The 24,499-nt window shown below is 38.7% G+C and overlaps 1 protein-coding gene across 15 annotated transcripts; it reads left to right on the top strand.

Annotated features, from left to right (window-relative positions):
• Positions 1 to 395: 395 nt before the first annotated feature.
• On the top strand, positions 396 to 24,372 carry CRYZL1 (crystallin zeta like 1). Of its 15 annotated transcripts, none has more exons than XR_011135395.1 (15): positions 435 to 786; positions 2,020 to 2,091; positions 4,810 to 4,887; positions 5,410 to 5,482; positions 6,101 to 6,145; positions 10,522 to 10,590; positions 12,709 to 12,842; positions 13,639 to 13,750; positions 17,687 to 17,710; positions 18,712 to 18,810; positions 19,529 to 19,650; positions 20,166 to 20,271; positions 21,938 to 21,983; positions 22,680 to 22,851; positions 24,262 to 24,372. XR_011135395.1 is itself a non-coding variant. In XM_068912994.1 (15 exons), the coding sequence occupies exons 3-15, from the start codon at positions 2,026 to 2,028 to the stop codon at positions 22,777 to 22,779; spliced, it is 1,074 nt and encodes a 357-aa protein (XP_068769095.1). In that variant the 5' UTR covers positions 825 to 931; positions 1,772 to 1,826; positions 2,020 to 2,025; the 3' UTR covers positions 22,780 to 23,108. The 15 variants fall into 15 exon arrangements, 14 of the variants coding, with proteins under 14 accessions (XP_068769134.1, XP_068769124.1, XP_068769078.1 ...); XM_068912994.1 differs by lacking the exons at positions 435 to 786; positions 24,262 to 24,372 and adding exons at positions 825 to 931; positions 1,772 to 1,826 and having other exon boundaries at positions 22,680 to 23,108; XM_068912986.1 differs by lacking the exons at positions 435 to 786; positions 24,262 to 24,372 and adding exons at positions 835 to 1,057; positions 1,772 to 1,826 and having other exon boundaries at positions 22,680 to 23,108.
• Positions 24,373 to 24,499: the final 127 nt, after the last annotated feature.

Here is a 24,499-nt window from a genome sequence, read left to right as displayed (position 1 = left end):
TGGGGGGGGGTAGGAGGAGCCCTAGCTCGCGCTCGCCCTCACAGCCGCCGTACTGACGCGAGACGGCTTGCCTGACTCCCGTCTCCCCCTCCCACCTCGCGACGGGCAGGCGCGGGCGGCCAATCAGAGCCCGGAAGTGCCGCGGGGACCCGGCCTCCTCCGGCCAATTAGGGCTCCGCCACGCCCACTCTCGCGCCAAAGGGATCAACGCGCAGGGAGCGGAGGGGAGGCGGGGAGGGGGGGGGCAGGCCTCCTCCTCATCGCCAATGAGACGCGGAGGGGCCGAAGGCGCCCGCGGGGGCGGGGCAAGGACGTGAAGAGAGAAGCCAATCAGGCCGGCCCGCTCTAGCGCCGAGAGGGGCGGGGCCGCGAGTGGGTGTGGCCGAGGCTAATTTGCATAAAGGTGATTTAACCTCGCTCCTCCCACCCATTCAGGCTGCTGTCCCGGCTGCCTCCTCTCGGGAGGTCACGTAAGCCGGCCGCGGAGCGTTGCACCCGTGGCAGCGTAGTCCCTTCGGCACCGCAAAGCCTGCCGGGCCTCGTAGTCCTGACATAACCCGGGCTCGACGCTCGCCGCGCTCCGGAGGGGCGCCTCGTCCCGCCTCCCCTCAAGAGCGGAGCGACAGCCACCTTAGCCAATCAGACCTCCGCTCTTTCGCCGAGCGGCAGCCGCCTCAGCCAATCGTGAGCTCGCAGCCGGCCTCTCCGGCAGTCGGAGGGGCGGGCGCGGGGGTGGTGCCCGCGCTCGCCGGAGGGCGCCGAGGTGGGAGCGCGGCGGAAGTCACGGTTTGTCATGGCAACCGCGCCGGTGGCGGGGCGGCGGTTGGCGCCGTTGCCATGGGGTGGCCGTTACGTGGTCTCGGCGTCCGGGGTCTCCTGCCGCCCGGTGCTGCTGGGAACCCCGGAGCAGAGGCGGTCGGGGGCGGTTACTGTTACGTTTCCCTTCGCCTCAGGCGGGTTTTGAGCCCCTCGGTTTTTTTCTGCGCGAGTGTTCTCCGCGCTTCTCCCTCGACGGGCGCCGTGGCGCGGGCGGGCGTTTCACGGCGGGGAGGCGGAGGTTGGCGCTGGCGAGGGCTGGCTGGCTGGTCTTCTCTTCCCCCCCCCGGGCCTGTCCTTCTCGGATCCTAAAGCACAGAAATAATAACAGGGGCGTGACCGGTAGCATTTCGTAGCCGGAGGAGCAGGGCAGCCTGAAACGGGCGCCGCTGGACGGTTGCCCTCAAGCCGCGCCACAGGAAACGGCCGAGAGCCGCGCGTGCTGCCCGGGCCCCGGCGGGCTCGCGGCTCCCTCCGTGCGCGCCGCCCGGCCGGGGCTGGGCTGAGCCGGGCCCTGCTGCAGTGCTGCTGGGCGTTTCCGAAAAGAGGGGGGCTTCAGGGCGGTTCCTTCAGGCTCGAGGGACCCCTGGGCTGTGATGGGAGGGTGCCAGAAACATTATAATGTGTTTTCCACCAGTCCACTCTGTGCTTTCCTTACTCTTGTAACTTGAAGAAACCGCTCTTGTTTAAAATGAGATTTTTCTCTTGTTTGCTCAGAGCAACGCGTGCCAGACAAGTGCTGGGGAAGAGCAGAAAACTCGGGTTGTGATTTTTAGTTCAGTCGTGTGTAAGGTTCCTTGTGTTCCTGCACTGGTTTTATTGTCCTTTGCGCTACCTTTGTCTGAGCTAGTCAGCCTGTGTGCCTTTCAGACTGGGTGGCAAATTCTCGGTCTCCTGCACAGCATCACTAATTAGTAAATCCCATGTATCATTGGCTTTTACTGTACTTTTGCAGTTCCCAGTATTTGCTGTCTTACAGTCAACAGTTTTGATGTAGCAACCTGTTGCAGGTAACCTCATATGTTGCTCTCCCTCTTGATCTGTTTTAAAAGTTACGTGTTGGGTGGATGCTTAGGCCCTGTGTTTCTACCCTGTGGCTTGCAAACAATTGCTATTCAGCTTTAAAAACACCTCAAAGCTTTAGTTACTTGTTTGCTCTACAGATGCTACATATTACAGTTTGCTTGCTGTGTCTTTTTTCAGATCACTATGAAAGCCCTGTATTGTCAGCAGAATTCACCTGGAGAGGAAATGACATTTGTCTTCCAGGAAAGAGTGAGTTCCCATCACAATAGAGCTATTAAATCCTTCAGTGGAAGAAGGGAGTGTGGCTGAATGCCACAAGGGTATTGAAACACCTAACAATATTGAAGACTTAAAAAATAACTTGTTTAATCCTTGTACATACAGGCAAGTAAATTAAGGTATGGTAGGAATATTTTTCTATCATTGTGCAGCGCTTTGCAAGGCCAGTGCTAGAGTTGTGTGCAGTTTTGGCATCCATATTTTAAGAAGTAGCTCTGTGAGGGTAACAAACGAACCCTGGTTTCATATGGATTCGTATCTTAGGGTTTTTCTGGTCACGCAAAAAGTAGAAATGTGACTTGAATTTTTCCATGTTTGCAGTGTTCCTAATGCTCTTTCTTTTCTTGTGAGTCCTTTCCTTTATTGGAAGGATTAAACTCTCAGAACAGCCTTTCTTTCAAAGGCATTGATGGTCTGCTTGTTTAGTTACTTATCTTTCTGAAACTTACAGGAACACCAATATCTGGAAGACCACTACGGTTCTGTAAAATTTAGTTGAAGCTATTGTGCTGAAAAGTCTTTGTCAGTTTGAGGTAAACACGTGTGCCTACTTATCCAATTCATATCTGAGGCATAAGCTGAAAAAGGATGCTGAAAACTGTACATCAGTGCAGTGTGGGTGTCTGAACAGAAGAAAGATACTCAAATGGTTTTATAGACGCGAACCTGTGTTTTTTTTAATGAACCTGTTACATACATGAAAGATAATATAGATAATATATCCTATGAGGCATGCATCAAAATGGAACAATATAGGTAAGGATCTGCAGGCAACAGCTGTAAAGCTGGAGTGGTGAAACACACTGGATGAATTGCCTGAAAAGAAGGGTGCAGCTTATGATATAGCAAAGATGCATGTTCAGGGTGCAATCTTAGGTCAACTTAAATTGATTGTGAAACTGTGCTTCTGCTGAAATGGTTTGTTCCTGTCTCCGCTGCACATTTTTGTCCTCTTCCACATAACAGTTTTAGCAGTTGTGCAGCTATAAGGTGAGATGGATCAGCTTACTTATCCAAGTGAAAACTACTAATTCTTTTACAAATTAGTTTACATTTGCATGATAGCTCCATGATTGCTAGCCCCAACCCAAAGGAGAGGGTGGGAATAAGTAGCTGCTGGCAACAGGTGAGCAAGACAGCTCCACCATGGTCTTAGATAAGCTTACAGAGATCTTGAAATTGCATGCCTGTTTGTATTCTTTGCCTACTTTCATATTTTGAGGTTTTCAGATACAGAACTAATTCTGCAAGTGTTTCCATAATGACCAGCACTATGGAATCCTAATCTTAACGAGAAGTACCTATTGAAAAAACTGAGGAAAAGGAAAGCTGTTGACTGAGGAGATCTTAATAGACCTGAGGGTGGATAAGTCAGTAGCTTGGATGAAGAATTTCCATTGTAGATCTGCTTTATAGGATTACAAGGTCAATTAATAATACTAATGCGTATAGATATTGATAGCAGGAACCAGTTAACAGCAGCAACGCTTGATAGTCTCTTACTGTTTTTTAAGAAATGTATTCTAGATCTTTATAAAAACAATATTATTCTTTGTGTTGTAGCCATACGTAGTTCATTGAACTATGCCTACTTAAAGGACAGTTCCAAAATATAACATAATTTTAAATAGAAATTGTTTCTTCTTACATAAATCCCTTGGGTTATAACTTTTTTTTAACCAGAGACACAATACTCGTCTAGTTACAACAGTCTAATGGCTTGACAGTGCTTTGTGGAACAAAGAGTGAGAACCTACTTTGGTTTGTTTGAGGCACAGGAGGTCAGTCTAACTGGCGAAAAGCCTTGCAGTTTTAAAGGAGCAGCATATGTTTAACTCAGCAGGGGTAAGAAAGTTCAGCTCAGTATTCCTCAGACAAAAGTTACTGTTCATGTAGCTAAACCTAGGAGAAAAGCAGCAGCTGTTTGAGAAGAGTTTAAAAACATAAAGCAAAGCAGAATTTCATAACTTCAGAAGGAGAAACAAATCTCGTTGCCTTTGTGGTAAATGTTTCACTTTCAATCTAAAAAAAACTGCAGACCACTATGCAACGTGGAAGTACGTGATTTTGCCCCCAGTACCTGAACTAGCTCTTCAAAAGCTCTGTGGAGAGAGCAGTTCAAAACTCAGCTTGGCTAATTAAGTACTTTTGAGTAGCAGTACTCAATTACTTAAAATCAATTCAGATATTGATGCTGAAGACCAAAGTCAGAATAGTAAGGGGAGACTTTTAGTAATGGAACTTTGTATTTAGGGTGTCCATCCTTTGTGGGACTCAGCACCAATCTTTGTTGGTGCAATTTTATTGGTATTGTCTGGACTACTTGAATAATCACACAATTCTGATGTGATTGAGTTTGTACCTAAAATTCTCTAGAAATTCGCCATCGTTGCTGCTGTATTATAAAAGTGTCTCCTTCAATTTAGCACGTAATTAACCTCTTTTAAGGTTTAGAAAGGTCTAGTGCTCAGTTTGTAACAGTAATATGCATATACTTAAAATGTATGTTGTAAATCCATTGTGATATCACTTTCATTGTCATTGAAAAAAGGTTTTGTAGTCAGAATACTATAATCAAGAAAATCTAAAATAAAGGCTTTCTGGAAAAGTACTCTCAAAATCTGGAGAGGATTCTATTAGCGCATTCATGTTGCATTGTATAATGTAATGCCTGTAAATTTTTCCTAGGAAAATCTTCCTCCTATGAGAGACAGTGATGTGAAAATACAAGTTAGAGCCTGTGCACTGAGCTGGATAGATACAAAGGTATTTACTTAATTTTTATAAAAGCCAGAGGTGTTTACATTTTCTGTTGAAGGTTCTAAGCCAGGGCCTTAGCTGGCAGCTGGCACAATTCCATCCATGCCATATGAGGATATGGCCTTACTGCTGAGAAAGAGGCACAGGATTGGTGTGGTATTCTTGCATATCTCTTTAAATAAAAAGCACCTGTAATTTGGTTCCTAATTTATGGAGAAAGATCAGTTGTCATTTTGAGTTCTCTTACAGTAAAAACCCTTTTATCATCCTCTGCGTGCTGACTTTAAGTCCCAGTTTGGTTTGGCAGTTAATGACTCTGTTTTTAATTTTTCTTTTATATGCTTTTAAACTTAAATACAGAAAACCATTTCAAAATTTTTAACATTGAGGAATGTATGGGGTTTTTTTTTTTTTTTTCAGATAACATTCTGTTAATGACCCAATTTCTTGCATAGTCAAACACTATAAGGTAATAAATATGCAACACTTGAGCCTTGGTAAGAATTTATAACCATTATTTTCATTTAGCTTTTGTCAGAAATGAAGTTGAAGAAGGAACTCCTACCTGTTGGTCGAGAAATTTCTGGAGTTGTACTGGAAGGTGAGTCCGTAAAATTGTCTTGTGAGGGTTAAGGGCAAGAATTAGTGTGCTAATCTAGGAGAAGTAAGTTGTCTTTGCATGATATGCCTTTAATCGTAGGAGCTAGTGTTTGCTTTCCTGATGAGCTTTTCCTACATCAGTAATGATATACAAGTTGAAAGTAGGAAAGGGACTGAACTGTAACACCTGCATATTTGCTCAGGGTAAAAAGGCCATGCACAGCAGCCTTCTAAATAAAATATACTAAGATTATATTTGCTTATCCATTTGAACAACCTTTAATTTATTTTTGAAAATATTTCTTGGAAGAGTGAAGACAAAATAACATTCAGGAATTTAGGCAGCCTTTCACTTGTATATCCACCTTTGACAAGTTGTTTGAATGTTAATCTTTCAAACACATACTTATGTGTACTAGCATATACTGTTTGTAAATGTTAAGTAAAAGATTAGTCTTCAGTATGTAAACATTTAATAGAAGTAATACGTTTTTCACTAGCAGGATGTGTTTAGTTTTGTAAGCTAGTGATACAGACCGCTCTCAAATGTGTTTTCACTGTTGCCTATGAATATTTATGTTCATTCCTTCTTTCCTTATACTCATGTATTCTTCGTAAGTTGGAAGGAAGGTGTCCTTTTTTCAGCCAGATGATGAAGTAGTGGGTAAGTTACTGCTTGTTTGCCTTATCAACTGACATAATTAGTAATATTTTTCTAATGAATGGCTCATTACTAAAGCTACAGTTAGACATTTATTTTTCTAAGTTCCAGCTAGTGTCACATGAATAAACTCCTGTAAATGAGAATTCTATTTTAAAGATGTTTTCTTAAGGAATTTTCTTGAATATAAGAGAAGTTCAGGTCCCTGGCTCTTCTAATCCATCATAGTCCTATTGCATTCACTGAATATTTAAGACTATACACCAGGGTACAATTAGCTGTGCAAAGTGAGTGTTTTAAATACAACTTTTGAATAAATACACAATAACTTGTATTTATAGCGCTACCCTGATTGTAATTAACACATTTTTTGTTGTTTTCTATGGATGTATGAAGTTTAGGTTTATTTACTGTCTTGAGTGATATAAAAAATACACAGTTAGCTTCTAGTGGTGAATATCTTGTTCCAGCATAGAGAAAACTGTTCACTTTATTCCAAGGCATGTCCATTTCTGATTCAGTGAAGAAACGGTAGGAACTTAAACATACAAGTAGGTTCACCACTTCCAGTGGATTTTGAGTTACTGAAAGCAATGCGCATACTCGGGCATTTTGCTAAACACGAGGACACATTTAAGAAGAAGCCTTGGTTCAAGTTGCTCTTTAACTAGAATCTTGATTTTTATTGCACTTTAGAATTAAACATTTATTATATATATATGTTTTAACCTGCTTATGAAGGTGGACCTTCTCTCCCACCTCCCAATTCTAACCTTAGGGAGCCCTTCCTCGTGGTTTGTCATCCTGCTATGAGGTTATCATCAGAGAAGCCCATCAGAAGGGCAAATAGTAGTCACTGGTTTGGGTTTTGTTTTTCTGTTTTGTTTTTGTTTATTTACTTCTTTTTATTGCTCAGAACCGATTTCCAGGTCAAAATCATGTGCAAAGTGTTGAGGGTTTTTTGTTTCTGGAAGGTCTTTGGTAGCTTTTTCATATTATTAGCTTCAAATTTAATGGAATAGGATGGATGATATTATTGATTCACTGTAGAAAGTGTAATCCTTACAGTCTGGGAATAATATTCCATTTTACAGAGTGTAAAAATCACTTTGTCTAACAAAGTAGAACAGTTAGGTTAGGTAGTTCTTAGGTCTTGCAAATAAGCACATGAATACCTTCAAAGTATGAACAGTATCACTATTGTGAATACTTTTGCTTGTTTGTTTAAATATATTACTGATATATGCTGCATCTGTTGAATATTTTTAAATAATATTTGTGTTTCAATCACCTTCTGTTGTAGCTTAAGGAATGCAGCTTCAGTGAGTAGTTAAGGAAAAATTCTCTGAAAATCTGCTAATGGACCTGAGAAAGCCAAATGACATTCTAAGTGACTATTTGGGAGTTGGGATTTTGGGGGGGGGGGGGGGGGGGGGGAACTGGGACTTGATTCCATTGTTGTTGATTCAGACTGATTTATTCCATTTTGGAATCAACTTCAGTCTAAATCTAACATTAAAGGAGTAGAATCAGACATGGAATCAGGATCTGGGTCATGAAAGAATCAGATTCCTTTTGTCTTTGAGACTTCTATTGTATGTTTTTTTTATTCTTCTATACTGAACGCTTGCAAATGCTAGTGCAGAAGAATCTGAGTTACACTTACGGAAAGCTGGGCAAGAGGAGGACAAAGAAAAAGGCATTAAATATTTCTAACCCTAACAGAAAGAATACTCAATTCTCCTTTTTTAAATCCTGAAACCTCTTAGCCTTCCCTTTCAAAGCAGCTGTTCATCCTTATGCATCCAATATTGATACTACAAAGATGAAAGACGGGAGTGAAATATTGTCTCTGACCGTTTTCTCTATAGGAAATCTTTCTTAACAAATGCACTTCCCAGTTGCTATTGCTGTGTGTTCAAGCTTTGTTAACAAATGGGCAGATCTAAAATGAAATAGCTATTGCCAAAAGACTTGGTTGTTCATGTGCTTAATAACATTAAACTGTCCCACAATATATAACTGTCATAAAAATACCTCCACTTGAGCTGCACAAAAAAGCTTAGCCTTCTGTCAAAGAGTATAGTCCTGGTATAGACCCCTTACTGAGCTGGACAGCAATAATGTGGAAATATGGTCGTCTCTTATAAATCTACTCTTATTCATGTTAAAAATGAAACTGCATTTACTGGAACTACCTAGTGTATTAAATCTCTAATCTGCACCTAATATTATCTGAAGAATTGTTTTTCACTTTTAACATTTTTATGATCCTTCTTTAATCTTACAGAAGAGACGGCTGCTTGTTCTTTGTCTTCAAAATGTATTCTGTTATGCCTAATCTTTTCTTTAGCTAAGAAAAAGTGTAGTTGTAAAAACATCAGACTGGCCAAAATCTTTGAGATACATTCTTGATTTCCTTTCAAAGCTACAGTCAGTGTTATTTGTTGCTCTCCAAATCTCTCCAATCAATTATGCCATGTTCCTCCCTAATATAAATCGGGGAATAATACTCGGAGAGCTATATTTGCCATAAATACTTGGAGACATGAACCTAAATGTGAAATGTAGCTGCTTAAGTTTTATGACAGTTAGCCAGCTTGAGTGTCACTTCTTCCACGTGCCCTGTTACTGAATAAACAATCAGTGAAGGAAAGCCTTATACTATGTATGACAAATAAGATGGAAAAAATCTTATCATGCATTTGACAGAAGTACAAAATAGGTATAGCGTAAATAAAGCTCCACGCTTAATAATGTGGGAGCTTCAGGTGACATTATGAGGTATGCTGACTTAGGGGCAAAATTCTTTAAGATGCTGTATATCTTTCATTTCCTTCCCTCATATATAGGAGTCATATTTTTCTGAATGGTTTCAGAGACTCTGAAATCAGTGTGAATTGACAGCAATGTATAATGGCTCCTGGAAGGCTGTAACATACTGAAGTCTTTAGTGTTAGAAGATGGTATGACTTGCGCCTGCACTTTTGCATCTCTTTGTCAAGAAAAGGAAATGTCTTCGTATATTATTCATTCAGTGTTTTGCACTTTCTATAGTAAGATGTTAAAATGCAAATTTTTAGATGCCAAGGGTGTATTAGTTTACTATAAGGATATCTGGGTCGGTCTTCACATTTGATATATGATATTGTATTAATCATCAAAACCTGAGTAGTGCTTTAGGCTGGAGGATTTGTATCTGTAAGGGAAACTTCTTTTCACATGTTCGTATATTAAATTTAAGAAATAGAGAGTGACTTAATTATGAAAGTAAAATAGAAGTGATAATGATATAAGAAAGTGTTCTGCTCTGAGATTCTTTACCTTGCATTATTTCCCAGTTGCACAATAGCTCTTCTGGACTACTTTTTATTATGTAAATAAACCCTTGAGTAAGCTGCAGATATATATGAGCACTGTAGGAAAACTATTGTTGAATGGGAGTTGTGAAAGACTGGCAGAAATTATAGCCAAATTTGCTGAGGATATTAAGCCAAAGCCCCTGCATTTTGCCTGAATGGATTGTAAAATTTGGGTGGGCGAAGGAAACAAATACGGGTTTTATCCGGGAAAGTGTACCCCTGGCACCTTTTCTCTCTCCCTCTCCAGCTGCCTTTAAGCTGTCCTTAAAGCTTCCTTTTTTACTTTTTCCACCTTTCTGTGTTTTGTTTCTGCTTGCTCTTTATATATATTCAAAGCCTGATCTGAGGCCAGAACTTGCTGTTTGTGACTCTCATTCTTTGGTCAGTGAGGGTAAAAAAAGCGCTGTTCTGATCAGGGTGGATTTTTCTTTTCTCCTGTCTGTTCTGTATTTGCTTTGTCTTTCATGTTTTTTTTTCTCCTTCTGTTTCTTCTCTATTCCAGTTTGTTTTTTAAACCTACACTCACTCATTTTTGCTTGTCCTTCCTTTCTTCTTTCTGCCCCTTCTTTGTTGCTCTTTAACACACTTAACCTCTTCTCTTCCATCCTGGTGTCCCATATCTGTACTGTTGGCTTGGTCAGTGCCCACCTGCAACATGAGAGCTCAGTTTTCTTCCTTGCTAGCCTTTGTCCAGAGTAGGAAGAGGAGCGCTCAGTAAGAGCAGTGTGAAATGAGTTCAGACGTGATCTGACAAAGGTCAAGGGTGCCACTAGCAGAGAAGCAATCAGTGTTGTCCTCCTCCTTTATCCTGCTACCTGCAAAATGCTGTTTGGAGCACCTGTAGCACCATCTCATGCACTGTGGGTGCAGAGATTACAGGCTCTTACCCTCCAAAGTTGTTAACCTGTCATAAACTTGACAAGAGAGCAACTGAACCACAGACAAAGTGGGACTAGCAGTTTAGATAGGAGCACCTGTCTTGTTTTGAATTAAAGACTTAAGTTACATTTTTTTCAGGAATTTTGCCCCTGGATTCTGAAGAGTCTGGTCTTTGTGAAGTTATTCTAGTTCATGAGCATTATTTGGGTATGTAGTCCATGTATTTTGCTAATATTTACATTTACTGCATATTTATAGTTCAGTTTGGCTTTTCTAAGGGGGAGGAGCAATTAACTAGGCTTTAGAACAAACTTGCGTTCTGTAGCAACATTCAGGTGACCTGTGTACTCCACCTATTCATAGAAGCTTTCAATACAGTGTACTCCCAAAGGCTTTTTCTTTGGTGTTATTGTTCAATGGGTTAATAGTTTGCCTAAACCACATAAGCTGACTCATCGCTTCTTATTTCCTTCTCACTTCCCTTGTTATTGCTTCATTTTCTTTCTACTGACTCACCTCATCTGTTACAGAGTTAAGTATTTAAGATATTTGTCATTCCTTCCCCCCTTCCCCCCATTTTGACCCAATTCAAGACCATCATCATTTCTGACCAGACTAAAAGTTGGGATAAAACTAGTAGCCCAGAAGCTGGAGAAAGCAATTTTCAGGGAACAAGGACCAGGGAAACCTTGTGCTGAATGAAAAATAAATTTCAATTACTGTGACTTCCCAGTTTCCCCTTTCTTGGGTGGAGAGTGCTTTAATGGGTAGATCACTGAATTTGGAACCTTCTTGATTCTCCTAGTAGTTTGTGTTACCTTGAGCAAGCTACTGTCTTGCCAAAATTAATTTCAGTTGTGTTTCTGTGATTCTATCCATGGAGACAACCTCTACAACTGTGGTGGGAATCCTTTGAATTTGTTTATACTAGTGCTAAATCACTACTTCTACTATGTAAACCACAGTAAGGAGTAAATAAATGAATCTTATAAACATTTTTTTTATATATTCTAGTTGTAAACTAGTATTATGTTGATTTGCTTGAAGACTAAATGTTGCTGGCTGGCTATGACACTGTTTCTGCAAAATAAGTCATGAGCTCAAGGAGATGAAAAATGGGGTTTATTCTTTCTAGCACTTAAAAATGCAAATCAAGCAAAACAAAAGCTAGAAGACTGCACTGCCTTCTAACTAGATACAGAGGCAGGAAATAGTTTTTACTACCTTCCCCCCCCCGGCCCCCCACCTTGAATACCTTACTTTGTGCCAAGGAGTATGTATTGACACACAAAGTGATGATGAGCCTAGAATTCTTTTCCAGCATACTAATAAATGATCCCAGGTGATCATTTATGTTGTTGTAAAGCTCCCTTGATTCAATCCAAGTTGTCAATCCTTAGGTTTAAAGGGACAGCCCAAACTTTTGCTTTCTAGCGCCTCAGTAGGATGGTACTTAGCCATTTAGTTCTATGCCAGACTTTTCAGCTGGGCTATGATGGTTTTCTAGTTCAGTATCAAGCTCTCCTCCAAGTCATGTAAATTGCCCACATTAAAAAATGATGTTTGAACTCGGTATTCCTAGTTGACAAAGTACTTCACTAATGTTATCTCCTCAGGCTTATAAGCATGTGGATAGAATGGGAAAACTCTTAGCAGTCTTGTAGGTAAGAGACAGCAGAAAACAGAGATGACAAGTAATGCTATATTGACTTTTCTCTCTGAAAACCTCCAGAAGGTATTTGTACCTATATGGATTATGAAGTGAGCAAAGGGCAATGCTTCTGACCTATAGAGAGAATTACAAACTCGTGGGTTGGATCTCACATTGTTTAGCCTTGTGTCAGAATCCTCATTATGAAGAGGAGAGGTGACCTCCTTACATCTCTTCTGTCAGGAGGTTATGGTGGGAATGGGATGGGAATGGGATCTCTTTTTTTTTTTTTTTTCCTGTTTAAATGTTCTATTTGTATTTGAATTAGCTCACAGGAGTGCTGCAGAAGCAATCTGACTATTCTTAGACTAGCAAGTGCCTTTCTTCACTTTGACTCCATCTAGCTGCCATATTTTATAATTTTATGTATATTTAATATATATATGCACATAATTTTATAGTCTTACAATAAGTCATCATTGCTATGACCCGCAACATTGGAATACTGCCTTTGTGAAATGGATACATAATGATACTTGCAGTTGATTTGAATCTTACGATTTTCTTCCATGTTTTAGACATTGATTAGGATTAAAAATTATTCTCAGTGAAATGTCAGGGACTTGCTTCTTTTTTTCCCCACCTGTGTTTTTTTTTTTTTTTTCCTGAAATAGTTCGTAAGCCAGAAAAAGTCTGTTGGGTTGAAGCAGCAGGAACTGTTCGTGATGGTGTCCGAGCATACACAGCTTTACACTACCTTTCCCAAGTCTCTCCTGGAAAGACTGTACTTGTAATGGATGGAGCAAGTGTAGGTAACAACTATGCAATAATAAAACAATTTCTGAACAGATTACCTCTGCCATAAGCAACAGTCATATAATCAGAAATATTGGATTTGTTATGACATACTAAGCTTATCAAGCCTGATGTTCTGCTCCTGGCATTACCCTTAACTTAATGAATTAATAGGAAGGGCCCTCCCACATAAGATACTAAGCCAAGAATACAGTCCTTTACAAGTTGTACGGGTGAAAAAGAGGGAGTTCTTTTTGCTGTTTTATAGTAAGGCCTCAGGTGCAACCAGAGAAAAGTACAGATCTTTACTGCAGCAAATTTAACATCTTAATTAGCAATAAAGATTTCAGTAATGCAAGTGAAATTACTTATATCTGAGAGAAGTTCAAAAGGCAGTGGTGGGAAAGGGAAGGAAAAATTAATGTAATGTAAATGTGGCTGGAGCTTTCTTGGTAGCACTTCATCTTCAGCAATTAAGCAAGCCCAGAGCTAGAAATTATAACTGTAGTTATGGTACTTGCATTATTTGGAGTAGAATGCAAACTATATTGTTGAACAAAAGAACTAGTTAATCTCCTAAATGTTAGATCAGAACTTCCCAGTCAATGAAAAGACTTTCTTTGGCTTCAGCTGGAACAAAAGCAGATCCCTGAATATTCAAATTCTTGATTCAGATGTATTTTATGAAAAGACTTAAGTTTATTACTGGATACTCCCCTACCATCTCCTGACTTCCCTTTGCACTGTAATCTTTAACGGTATCAAATTGTTGCTGTAAATGAATTGGTCTGTATTTTCTTTTTCTGCAGCCATTCGGTACAATAGCAATTCAGTTAGCACAGCACAGAGGAGCTAAGATAATCTCTACTGCACACAGTCTTGATGATAAGCAGTACCTGGAGAGGCTTAGACCTCCTGTGGGTGAGTTTTATTCTTAAGTGTGAAAGTTTGTGCCAAAGGAGAATTTCTTGATTTCTTCCTTTTCTTTTTTTTTTTTTCCCCAGTCCGGAGTCTTACCTCAGTAGCTGAAATCTAAAATACAAACTTACAAATAATCTAAATAGTGTAAATGTTTATTCTATGTTCCATTCGTAGTTATTTAAGTTATATTTTAAGTGTGCTTGATGTCATTTTTATCCTTCATTTAAATTATGATGGCTGTCTTACAGCACTTTCGATCTGGCAAAATAGTGCTCTAATGCTGGCTTTTGGCCTAACTATTTGAGCAGTCTTTTCATTTTTCAAATAAAATGTTGCTTGTGAGCACTAAATTGCAAGTATTACAGCATGTAATCTACATACCTGAGCCAGCATTTCAGATGTAATCATGTACTTGGCATACGGTATTCACTGGACTTAAAATTATTTCTAATAGTGTTTTATCAAGCTCTGTGGCAGCTCAGTTTCAAGTACTGTAATAACTGTAAAACAATGCTTGTTTTACTGTAGTTAGATGCTCAATGACTTTGCTGGATTTTCATATGTTCTGAATGAGTTTTGCATTAGGCACCTTATGTACATTCAGCTATAAGTTCTTTAGCTTCTACTTCATGATATTTGTAAGTTGTTGGGTTTTTTTCTTCAAAATAACAGTACTGTTTGGAATGTGCGAAAAGACTCTAAAAGTTATTACCCTTTTTTCCTATCAAACTTATTTTTCTAGTTTTGACGCGGTAGAGCAGAGTGAGGTAGAAAATTTCTTTATAAAGAGATTATCCTTAAATAAAGGAAGCTATTGCAAAGTCCAGAGTCATTGCAGTCTGTGTTCTTCACTGTAAGTGAACAAAAGGTAAAAACCTAGTGTCTGATGCTTCTTCCTCCTCAAATTGCAAGGACTGCTACAGAAAGTATAATCACCTTGTTTAAATGTAATTCTTACTGTGTGATTCTTGTCATTCAGAGAACTGTGTGAGTAACTGTGGCTGTTGCACAAATGCCTTTGAGGGGAGAAGCGTTGTGTAGTCACAGTTACGTCTACGTCTTACTACAACTGCATCGGTCGAAATATGTATGAGTTAAGATATAATCTGATTTAAAAGATAATGTCAAGGTTAACTGTCCCTGACTCTCTCCTTTCTCCTTTGTTTTGTGTAGTAGTATTGTTTTTCAGTCTTGACTTGCCAAATGGAGAATCACAGCATTTTTTAAAGCTCATCTCTTAGGCTGGGTGACTCAACAACAAGCGTTGCTGATATGCAGGTGCACGTAGTATTGTCCTTGTGTTCTCCCTCCTGGCTCAAGAGTACTAAAGTGGCAGAGGAATGAAATAAGCCAGAGAGCTGCTCTTGAGACACTGAGAGAACAGGGTTCTTGTCAATTTTAATTCTCCCAAGAACAGAACTGGCAGTGGAAGCACAGAGACAACGTAGTGTGTATGTGCATTCTGGCACTGCACGTTCACACACATCTGCAGTGTTGGGGAGTGATTCACTTCTAGCCTACCAAGTGAGCGTTTAGCTCTTCCAGTAGTCATTTTGGAGTGCTGATAATGCAGCAGGAAGCAGAGTGCTTTGCAGAGGTTGTTACACAATAGGAGGGAGAAAGACATTTTTGCTGTCTGACCTTAACGATCTTGAACAAGGAATTGCAAAGTTCTGTGTTGGGAATGTAATCTTTCTTCTAAGACCTCCACAGACTTATATGCCTAGATTTTTATATTACCTATTTTTTGCAACTTGCCAAAAGGAGCTAAATTTTGTTCCTCTCCTTATTCTCTTTTTTTCGGGGGGGGGGGGGGGGTTAGGGTTTTGGGGTTTCTTGTTTTTTGTTTTTTCCTGTAACAATAGTACAAGGTTCACAATATAAAGCATTTTTTGTGAATGCTGTCAATGTTTAGGGGTTTGTGATGGCAGCTGTTACAGGGATAAAAAGTAAATAGAAAAGGCCTTGTAAAATTTAGCTTGGTAATATTTTATGGGTGTATTTTGCTAATAGTATAAGAACTTTATTAGTTAAGAAAGGACTTTGCAATTAACTTTTTATACATAAGGGTAACTTATTTTATTATCCTAGTCCTGCCAGCAGGTATGAGTAACTTTTGCTTGATATATTTAATTTTATACTGACATTAAGTTCTATGAATGTTGATATAAGTAAGCAAACCAAGCATTGCTAGATATATCTAAGTCTGCTTGCTTTTAACGTCCGTGGGTGGAGGTTTTTTCAGTTTGGGGGTTTGTTTGATGGAGCTTCTTGTTTTGTTATTAAGTATGAGTCTGTCAGTTGTCATTGAGCAGCAGCTTGTGGTAATAGTATATAGCATAGCTGTCTGCAGTAAAAAGGCCATTGCCTATATTGCTCCTATAAGGGTTTGTTTTGCATCAGTAGGCATTTAGCAGTTTTGTAAATATGTGCGGAACAAACATTGGGGGGGAAAAAAATTAATTCCAACTTCACTTCAAATAAAAAAATAACTTGGGTATAGCATTCAAAAGAGAAAGAGTTTGAATGTAGGAGCAAAAGAAATCCTGTTTGTTTGTTTTTAATAATATGAATCCAATGGCTGAAGTATAAGTTTCTGTTAATGTTTAAGGATTCTTATTTAGACTAAGGAGGGGATCTTCTCAAATGCCTTTGGTAATCTCTGGAGTAAATATAGCAATATGGAGAAGGGGATTATAATCCGTTTAGAAATTTATTTCAGACTGGAAACAATTTGAAATAATTGTGATGAATTCCTATTAAAGAACGGAGAGAAAAAATAGCTATGTAGGTTATGGATTTTGTTTTGTTTGTTTTTAAACTAATTCAGTATTAAGCTTTCAATGGATACGTTCCTGGTAAGAACTCAGTTGTGGCTCATGGGTCTCTTGAGACCTCGGTAAACTACCTAGCAGACTTCTTGTGTGGCAGTTTTCTAACTCCATGATAAAAGTTGCTGGGTAAAGGTAAACTGATGTAGCAGCTGTGGAAATACTGATACTTCTACTACTCACCCACAGTAAAAGAAAGAAACTGAAGCCTACTTTCTGCCTGTCAGAAAAATGTTAGTTTAGAACTTGTGCAAGTTACGGAACTTGTAAAATTTCTCATGAAATATTTATATAAATTACAAGGGACCATGGATGATGACGATGTAGTTTGTTTCTCAGCCTTTTCCACAGTGGAGAGAAGTTGTTATAGCATTTTGCTGGGAAGGAAATTAAACAAAATTTTGACGAGTACTGTTTGAACTATTGGATTGACTTGCATAACAAAATTGTAAGTTTTTGCTAAACAGATATAAGGAAACGGTCAAACTGATTAAACTATTGCCATTCACTTGAATAGTCACTTTTAAAGTCAATTATTCTTAAGAAGTGAAAGTATATTTGCAGAAATTACACTTTTATACCCTGTCAAATTGCCTTGTTGAGAAAATTAACTACTTTAACTTCAGTTTTAACTTCTAAACTGAAGAAACTAATAGGAAAAGGAAGTTATGGTTTCTTGTTTGCATACAGTCACATGCATTCATGTGACTATCAGATTATGAGCACGTACATTCTCTTTACCCTGATAATTTGACTTCAGTGAAAATATGCATTCAAATTCTTAAGCCTACCATTTTATATTTATGATTCAGTGAGGCTGGTCAAGCACTGGAGCAGGTTGCCCAGAGAGGCTTCATCCTTTGAGATATTCAAAACCCAGATGGACATGTCTGAGTAGCCTGCTGTAGTTGACCCTGCACTGAGCAGGGAGGGTTGGACTAGATGATCTCCAAAGGACCCTTCCAACCTCAACTACTCTGTGATTTGATGAGGAGAAAATGATAAACTTTCGAGTTTTTCTTAGTAGTCTTCTAAGTGACCAGTCTGTTGCTATTTTTTGTTCTCTCCTTTCTCTGCCCCCGCCTTTCCTGTGCTTAAATTGAAGAAGGTATACGGCAGCCTTTAGTAGGTAAGCACACTTTGCAAATTTGATTTCAGTCCACTGTGTCTTGGAAACATGCCTCCAAATTTATTTGCCATTATTTAAATTCACATTTTGATGTGAGAAGTCTTTTCGCTGTTTGGTTTCTGTGTTTGTTCTACCTCATAATTCCTCGTAAGGAAACCCTTAGCTGCTACTTCTCTGCTGTAGTTACTCCTGATGCTTTAGTTTAACTTTGTAGTCATCTGTAAATATGGTATCACTGATGCATGAGAAGAAAATATATTACTGACTTCTGGCTCAGAAAAATTAAGAGGAGGTGTAAAAACTTCTATCTAAATATTTACTTAATACCACTGAGAGCCATTTAGAGGTTAAAAACATTGTGCAGAAATTATATAGTAATCTCTGCTGTGAGATAAGAGAGTTACTAAAATATTTTAAAGATGATGAGTGTTCATTTTAAAGATGAAAAGACTTGCTGGAATTAGAAAAGTCAAGTCAGTGGCTCATTAGTGACTGGGTTTTGGTTGGTTGGTTTTTTACATACTTAACTGTAACTTGCACAACTCTAAAATAACATCTTAACTCTTAAGTGTTCTTAGCTGACTTGTACTCAGAAACAGGACGCCATATGAGAGAGAAATAGGTATTTGTTTCCGCCCTGTGACGTGGAAGCAAGAGAAGGACTGTGCAGGGGATTGGCAGGAAGAGGCTTTCATGTTTGTTTGGTTTTTTTTTTTTTTAAAAAAAAAAAAGATAGCAAAGAATGAACTTATAGGAGGAATTCTGCTTCTTATAATAGAATTCTTTATCCTTTTTGTCATAACAATATTGTGAGTTTTACTTCTGGATTAAACTAATACGTACTTCTAGCGTTGATCTTGCATTGTATTGGAAAATTAAAAATACTGGATAGTTCTTTAGCTTAGCTGCAAATTTGCTCATGATGCTTTCAGAATTAGAAGCTCCTCTCCTCTAAATCTAAACTGTTTATTGCAACTTACCATACATACTGTTCTGTCTAGCTCGAGTGATTGATGTGTCAAATGGAAAGATAGATGTGGCAGAAAGCTGCTTGGAAGAAACAGGTGGCCTAGGAGTGGATATTGTTCTAGATGCTGGAGGTAGGTAACTGCTGAAAACTTGGTCTTCTGAGTAGCATTATGTAATTGTTTTTTGGTTTAGCTTTAATTTCCAAGTAGTTATGACAGCTGCACCACCTCAAAAGATTACATGTAAATTGCTTATTCCCATTTAATTTTGTGTGTACCTTTGCTCAACAGATCTGCTTAAGCAATTTTGATCATATCACCCTCTAGTGGAAGCAACTGCTACTGTTAAGTCAAATTTGCCTGAATTTTTCTTCCATTTACAACTGGAAAAAAATGTCATTTAAAGGGTAGTTCTGTGACATTTTTTTGTTACCTTATTTAATATGAAAATTAGAGCATAAGTCGCTAGTACAGTCAATGTAGAACCTGTATTCTAGAACAGTTGTAATAGTTGACAAGTCTAAAGTTACTATTTTTAGCCGAATAATTGAAGAACTTATTAGAGCTCTACTGAAGAGGTGTTAAAAGAAAAATATATTACATCTCCTAAACGTTCTGCTTTCCCAGGTATTTTCATGAGACTTGCAGCCTAATTTAATTATAGTGCTGCTCCAGAGAGCCATCTTTATTTTTATTCAAACGCATATCTTGCGACTCGTTTGCATCTTAAAATAGGACTGTAGAGAATCCCAAGGTTTGTGGTTTTCAATACAAGAAAAGATAGGCATTTCATTCTGAAGAGTAATTTTTGTTTTCTTCCGAGTTCAAAGGAATTTGTTCTTTTCTTCAGTGAGATTCTATAGTACTGAAGATGAATCAACATTAAAAGCACAGTTGTTGCCTCATAAGCATGATATCATTACACTTCTGGGTGTTGGTGGACACTGGATAACTACAGAAAAAAATCTTCAGGTAAAGATAATGTGTCGGCAAGCTAGTTCGCACCACAGTGCGTATTTGGAAGGGTCTGTAGGATTCTCTCATGGCTGAATGGTCTCTGCTGTTAAATAACGTCAGTTTTCACTTAAGGAAACTTTACCATCCAGCGTATGGGAGGCATTTGCCCCATAACAGCATTAATAAATGTTTTTATTTTTCTTTGCTTCCTGTATCAGACAGCCCCAAAATTGTAGCAGTTGGATAGAAAGTTATTTTAATAGTTTGGCTATACTGACAAATTTTAAAGGATCTGCTTTGTTTGGCTCAGAACATTAAACTGTTTGGCTAGACCTAAAAATACCATTTAAAATTGACTATTACAAGCTGGCTAACTTTTGAGAATGAGCAAGGGTTGGGGTTTTGGGTTGGTTTGTTTTTTACCTTTGTTTAACCTTTTCGAAGCAGTAAATATGAAATAACCCTCCAGCTTTAATCTTTGTTTTTTAAAAAAATACAACTAAATACTCTTTTTCTTTATTTTGTTTAAGCTCGATCCTCCAGATAGCCATTCCCTGTTTCTTAAAGGAGCCACAGTCTCTTTCCTGAATGATGAGATATGGAACTTGTCAAATATACAGCAAGGGAAGTATCTTTATATCCTTTTGATGGTTAATTTGCTTACTAACTAGTAATCCAAGGGGGTGGAACTATAACAGAAACCAGAGTAAGAATACAGTGCAACCATACTGCAACACAGGTTCTTGTTTTAAACTAGTCTCTGCCTTCCTTCTAAGTATGCGGATAAAATGCCTCATTGAAAGTAATGGTGAAAAATAAAACATAATCTGTAGAAGGTACAGTAATTTGGCTCAAGATTGAACTGATCAGTTGAAGATCTAGTCTTACAAGTTTTTGTATCATGCATATAACACTTCAGAAATATCTTTTCTTTATTCTTTAGAGAATTACACAGCATTAGATACATCATCTATAAATCTTAACTTCTGTAGTTAAATGGATTACATTAACATATTTTCATTTTCTAACCTTTCCTTATGTGCAGTATGATGCTCAAAAAATTTATTGAGCAAAGATGGTACATGTGTAGCAGGAAGAATGACTCATGCATTGTCTACATTTGGTCTTAAACAGCTGGACTCTGAGCTCTTTACTAGCAGGACGATTTTCAGTGGATCACTTCAGGCAATGGAAGGATTGTCTACATCTGTGGCTTTAAGGACCCTCCCTGTTCTGAACTGCACTGCAGATCATGAGATCTGCTGAATCACTTTTGTGATTAAGCAGCACAGGCAGGTGAGGATTAAGTCATTATATTCCTGAAAAGACTGACTACACTGCAGGGAAGTCCTCCCTCTCTCCCTCCACTAGATTGTAAAGTAGATTAAGCAAGGTGAGGTACACTAAGGAGGTATCTATGGGATACAAGTTATCACAGATACTTTTATATTTTGGTATTTGTGTTGAACACTTAGTAGTTATCCACATGCAAAGCAAACTAACTAAACAGATTCCTTCTGTCGCCTCTTATGGTGTCTTAATAATCACAGTAGCGACGTTATTTTAAGAGTATTTGAAAGTTGAAAGGAAAATCTGGGTTCTTTTGGTTTTTTATATCTGTATGTCTTCTGTGGAATTCTTGAGCTGATGGCATTAATAATAGCATCTGAAAAAATCACAAGGTGATCATATAGAAATGCTTGAATTCCATATGTTAACCAAATTGCTCATACAATGAACAGAGGCATGTTATTTTTCAGTTTCATACAGAGACTAAGTAAAGCCTTGTATACTGCTTTGACATGAACGTTACATGAATAAGCAAATCCGCTCAAAGATCTATTTAAAAAGGTGTACATCATTGCTCCAAGAACTTATGAACTTTGCTCTGTTCCCAGCCTTATTTTGATTTTTACCTCAGGTGTTTGCATCGATGATAGGAACAGTTACTTTATACTAAAATCTGTCATTTTCCTTCTCCAGGAAAAATGTAATTACCCTTCTGATCAGTTACAGTTGTACTTATTACAGGTTGCATTTGTCAATCTTAATCCTTTGTCTGCCTTATATTTTTGTTGGATGTTCTGTTTTTCATTTTTGCATATTATTCCAGGAAAGGGCGTTTCTGATCTATTAACAATGTGTAAATCTGGTGATACAAAGACTGGAATTAAGGTTCATTTTCATTTCTGGCCTAACCCTGTTGGTTTTTTATCAGTACGGGGCTCTTGCCCACAGACCTGATTGGAGAAAGATCGATAGTCTGTATGTACATTGTTACCTTGACAGTCCTCTTAGATACGCATCTTAGAAGATATAATGGAAAAATTATCAAGTAACATTTTCAGGTGAGACACATGCTGAATAGTAGTAGTAATAAAAAAAATCATTAGCAGCAAAGAACTCTTGCTAGTCCTGTACTGCAAATTGATATTGCGATGCTGAGAAAAATGTCTTGAGTAGTTTATATGAAATGACTTATGGTCTATTCCTGTTGGTAGTGAAGCAGGCTAAGCACAAGGAAATTTGGTTAAAACTCCTGATTTCAGTAAAATTGTTTTCTCTGTGGCCATACATTCAGTCGTCATTTAGCAGGCAGCACATTCTTTGCTTGATTGGCAGGGGAGAGCATATATTTAGCTGCTCAGCTCTGTCTGGTAAATGGTGTTGCCTGTACAAAAAGATAGGCTTGTCTAATATTCCTCTGTAAAAAGAGCGGTGGCTTCACTAGATATGAAGACTGCCATGATGAAGGGGAAATGGAAGATCCTTATTCTCCATGCACAATAGCAGTATTCCTGCTGAGCAAAAGCCTTCCCTCCTTTTTTTTCCCGCCAAGGATATCTTTAATTAAACTTCTGCTTCCTATTTGCTTTATGGCTCCTCTTTTCTTCTGTGGATCCAAGCAAAGCTATAAAACTTTCCTTTTGTTTAAGGAGTAAAGTTTACATAGTGAAAGTAAAGTCTATAGCAGTAGTCCTTGGAATGTTTTTATTGATCTGAGCATACCCACCAGACATTTTTAACACGTTGTTCTGTTTTAGGCCTCAGCTGGATGAACCGATCCCATTGTATGAAGCCAAAGTTTCTATGGAAATAGTTCAGAAGAATCAAGCAAGAAAAAGACAAGTCATCCAGTTCTGACACACAATTTCCTGATTTCTAAGCCTGTCGAAGATGAAGAAGAAACATAATGTGTTTGAGAAGTAAATTAGTGTACGTTTTCAAATAATTCTGTAACCAGAACTTAAATCTTTTGTACGTCTGCACAAATGGTCTGTGAAGCTTCTGAGACTTCAGGGTTTTTTGGATCCAATTGAACAGAATGTTTCCATCAGCAACTTCTAAGGAGACAGTCTCGACACAAAAATCCCGCCTGTCCCTGGCCGCATGAAAAATACCAGTAACATCTTCAGGCAACTTCAGTTGCTGTTCTTTTTCCACCAAAAGAAATTAAAGGAAAAATTTTTTGGTGTTGTGTATTAGTTCTCCCTCCTCTGTCCCCCCATCTAGTCACCTTTATATTCACTGTTTGCTTTTGACTGCATTGAGGCTGAGCGCTCTGCAGTATGCTAAGTCTTTAATCTGCATTCAAAATTATTTTTGCTGTTTAACTGAAAAACAGGGTGGCAGAGCTATTGGAAACAGCAAGGATGCTGGAAGAGAAGGATATGGCACTGGCATTAAGGGTTTCCCCCTCCACCATTGATTTTCTTCCTTTTAACAACCAGAGATGTGGTAAACCTGACTTAGACTCTAGTCCATAAATTGACACAATCGTGGTTTTTTTTTTTAAATATATCTTCAATAAGGACAGGCATGAATAAACCCTGAACATAAAGTGCATCAAACATTAGAATAAGATTATGTAACTTGTTACTGTGCTGTCATCTTTGGTATTTTTCCAGTCAGACCTTTGTATTCTCTGCACTTTCACCTCCCCTCTTTTCACCTGTCCTATACCTAGCTTAGCTCAAATCTGTTTATCCGACACCCTGCTCTTACCATGCACGACCCAAAAATCAGTACTAGGAAAGAAAGTGCTGTCTCTCAGCATGTGCCTTCCTACTTGTTCTTATATGGGAGCAAAAACTTTTTTTTTTTTTTAATCTGTGCTATTCACTTTCATTGTCTGTGGGGGCTGGCTGAGTCGGCACTAGCACTCTGCACCAGTGTAACAAGTTAGAAGCAAATACACACATTTGAGCTGCAATGGAATATCTAGAACAATTATCCCTATTTTCTTTCAATCATTGGACTTATATAATTTGTTATAACCTCCCTTGTAGTACGTTCTTAACAATCAGAAGAAAGAAATCATTTTACTATTAATGTGGTACAATGCACCTTGAGAATAAGTAGTTTTTATATATATAAAAGCATGTGGGGGTGAATACTATATGTATGTTTAAAAAAAAAAAAAAGAATCCTCTTTGAAGTATGTTCTGAAGCTGCTTTTTTTTTCCAGATGTTGTTCATTTTAGCTTAAATGTTTTCAGAGGAAACGAGGTCAGGGTAAAGAAATGTGGTTTAAAACAACAGGAAGAAAACAGAGACAAAACAGTAGAGGAAAGCAAGTATTTTGATAAGAGTTAACCATTCTTATTTTATTGGATCTTTTGTCAGCAGAGATGTTGCTCCTAACTCTCCGCGTACCGAAATGTCTCTCAAACCACACGTACAGCAGAGCCGAGGCTAGCTGCTGCTGAAGTCTTCCGCCTCTTTCAGCTGCGTCAGGTTAGGAAGTGAATTGCTCTCCCTGCTTGGAGCGTCCGTCTGCCTGTTAGTGCATGTAGTCGGCCGAGATGTCTCAGGGGTTTTGTGTTTTCTTTTTTCCTAATGCTCTTTTCGTAATGAAGCCAGT

This window comes from Struthio camelus, chromosome 1 (assembly GCF_040807025.1).
Source record: "Struthio camelus isolate bStrCam1 chromosome 1, bStrCam1.hap1, whole genome shotgun sequence".
NCBI classification, from domain to species: Eukaryota; Metazoa; Chordata; class Aves; order Struthioniformes; family Struthionidae; genus Struthio; species Struthio camelus.
This window is presented reverse-complemented; position numbering and strand designations above follow the sequence as displayed.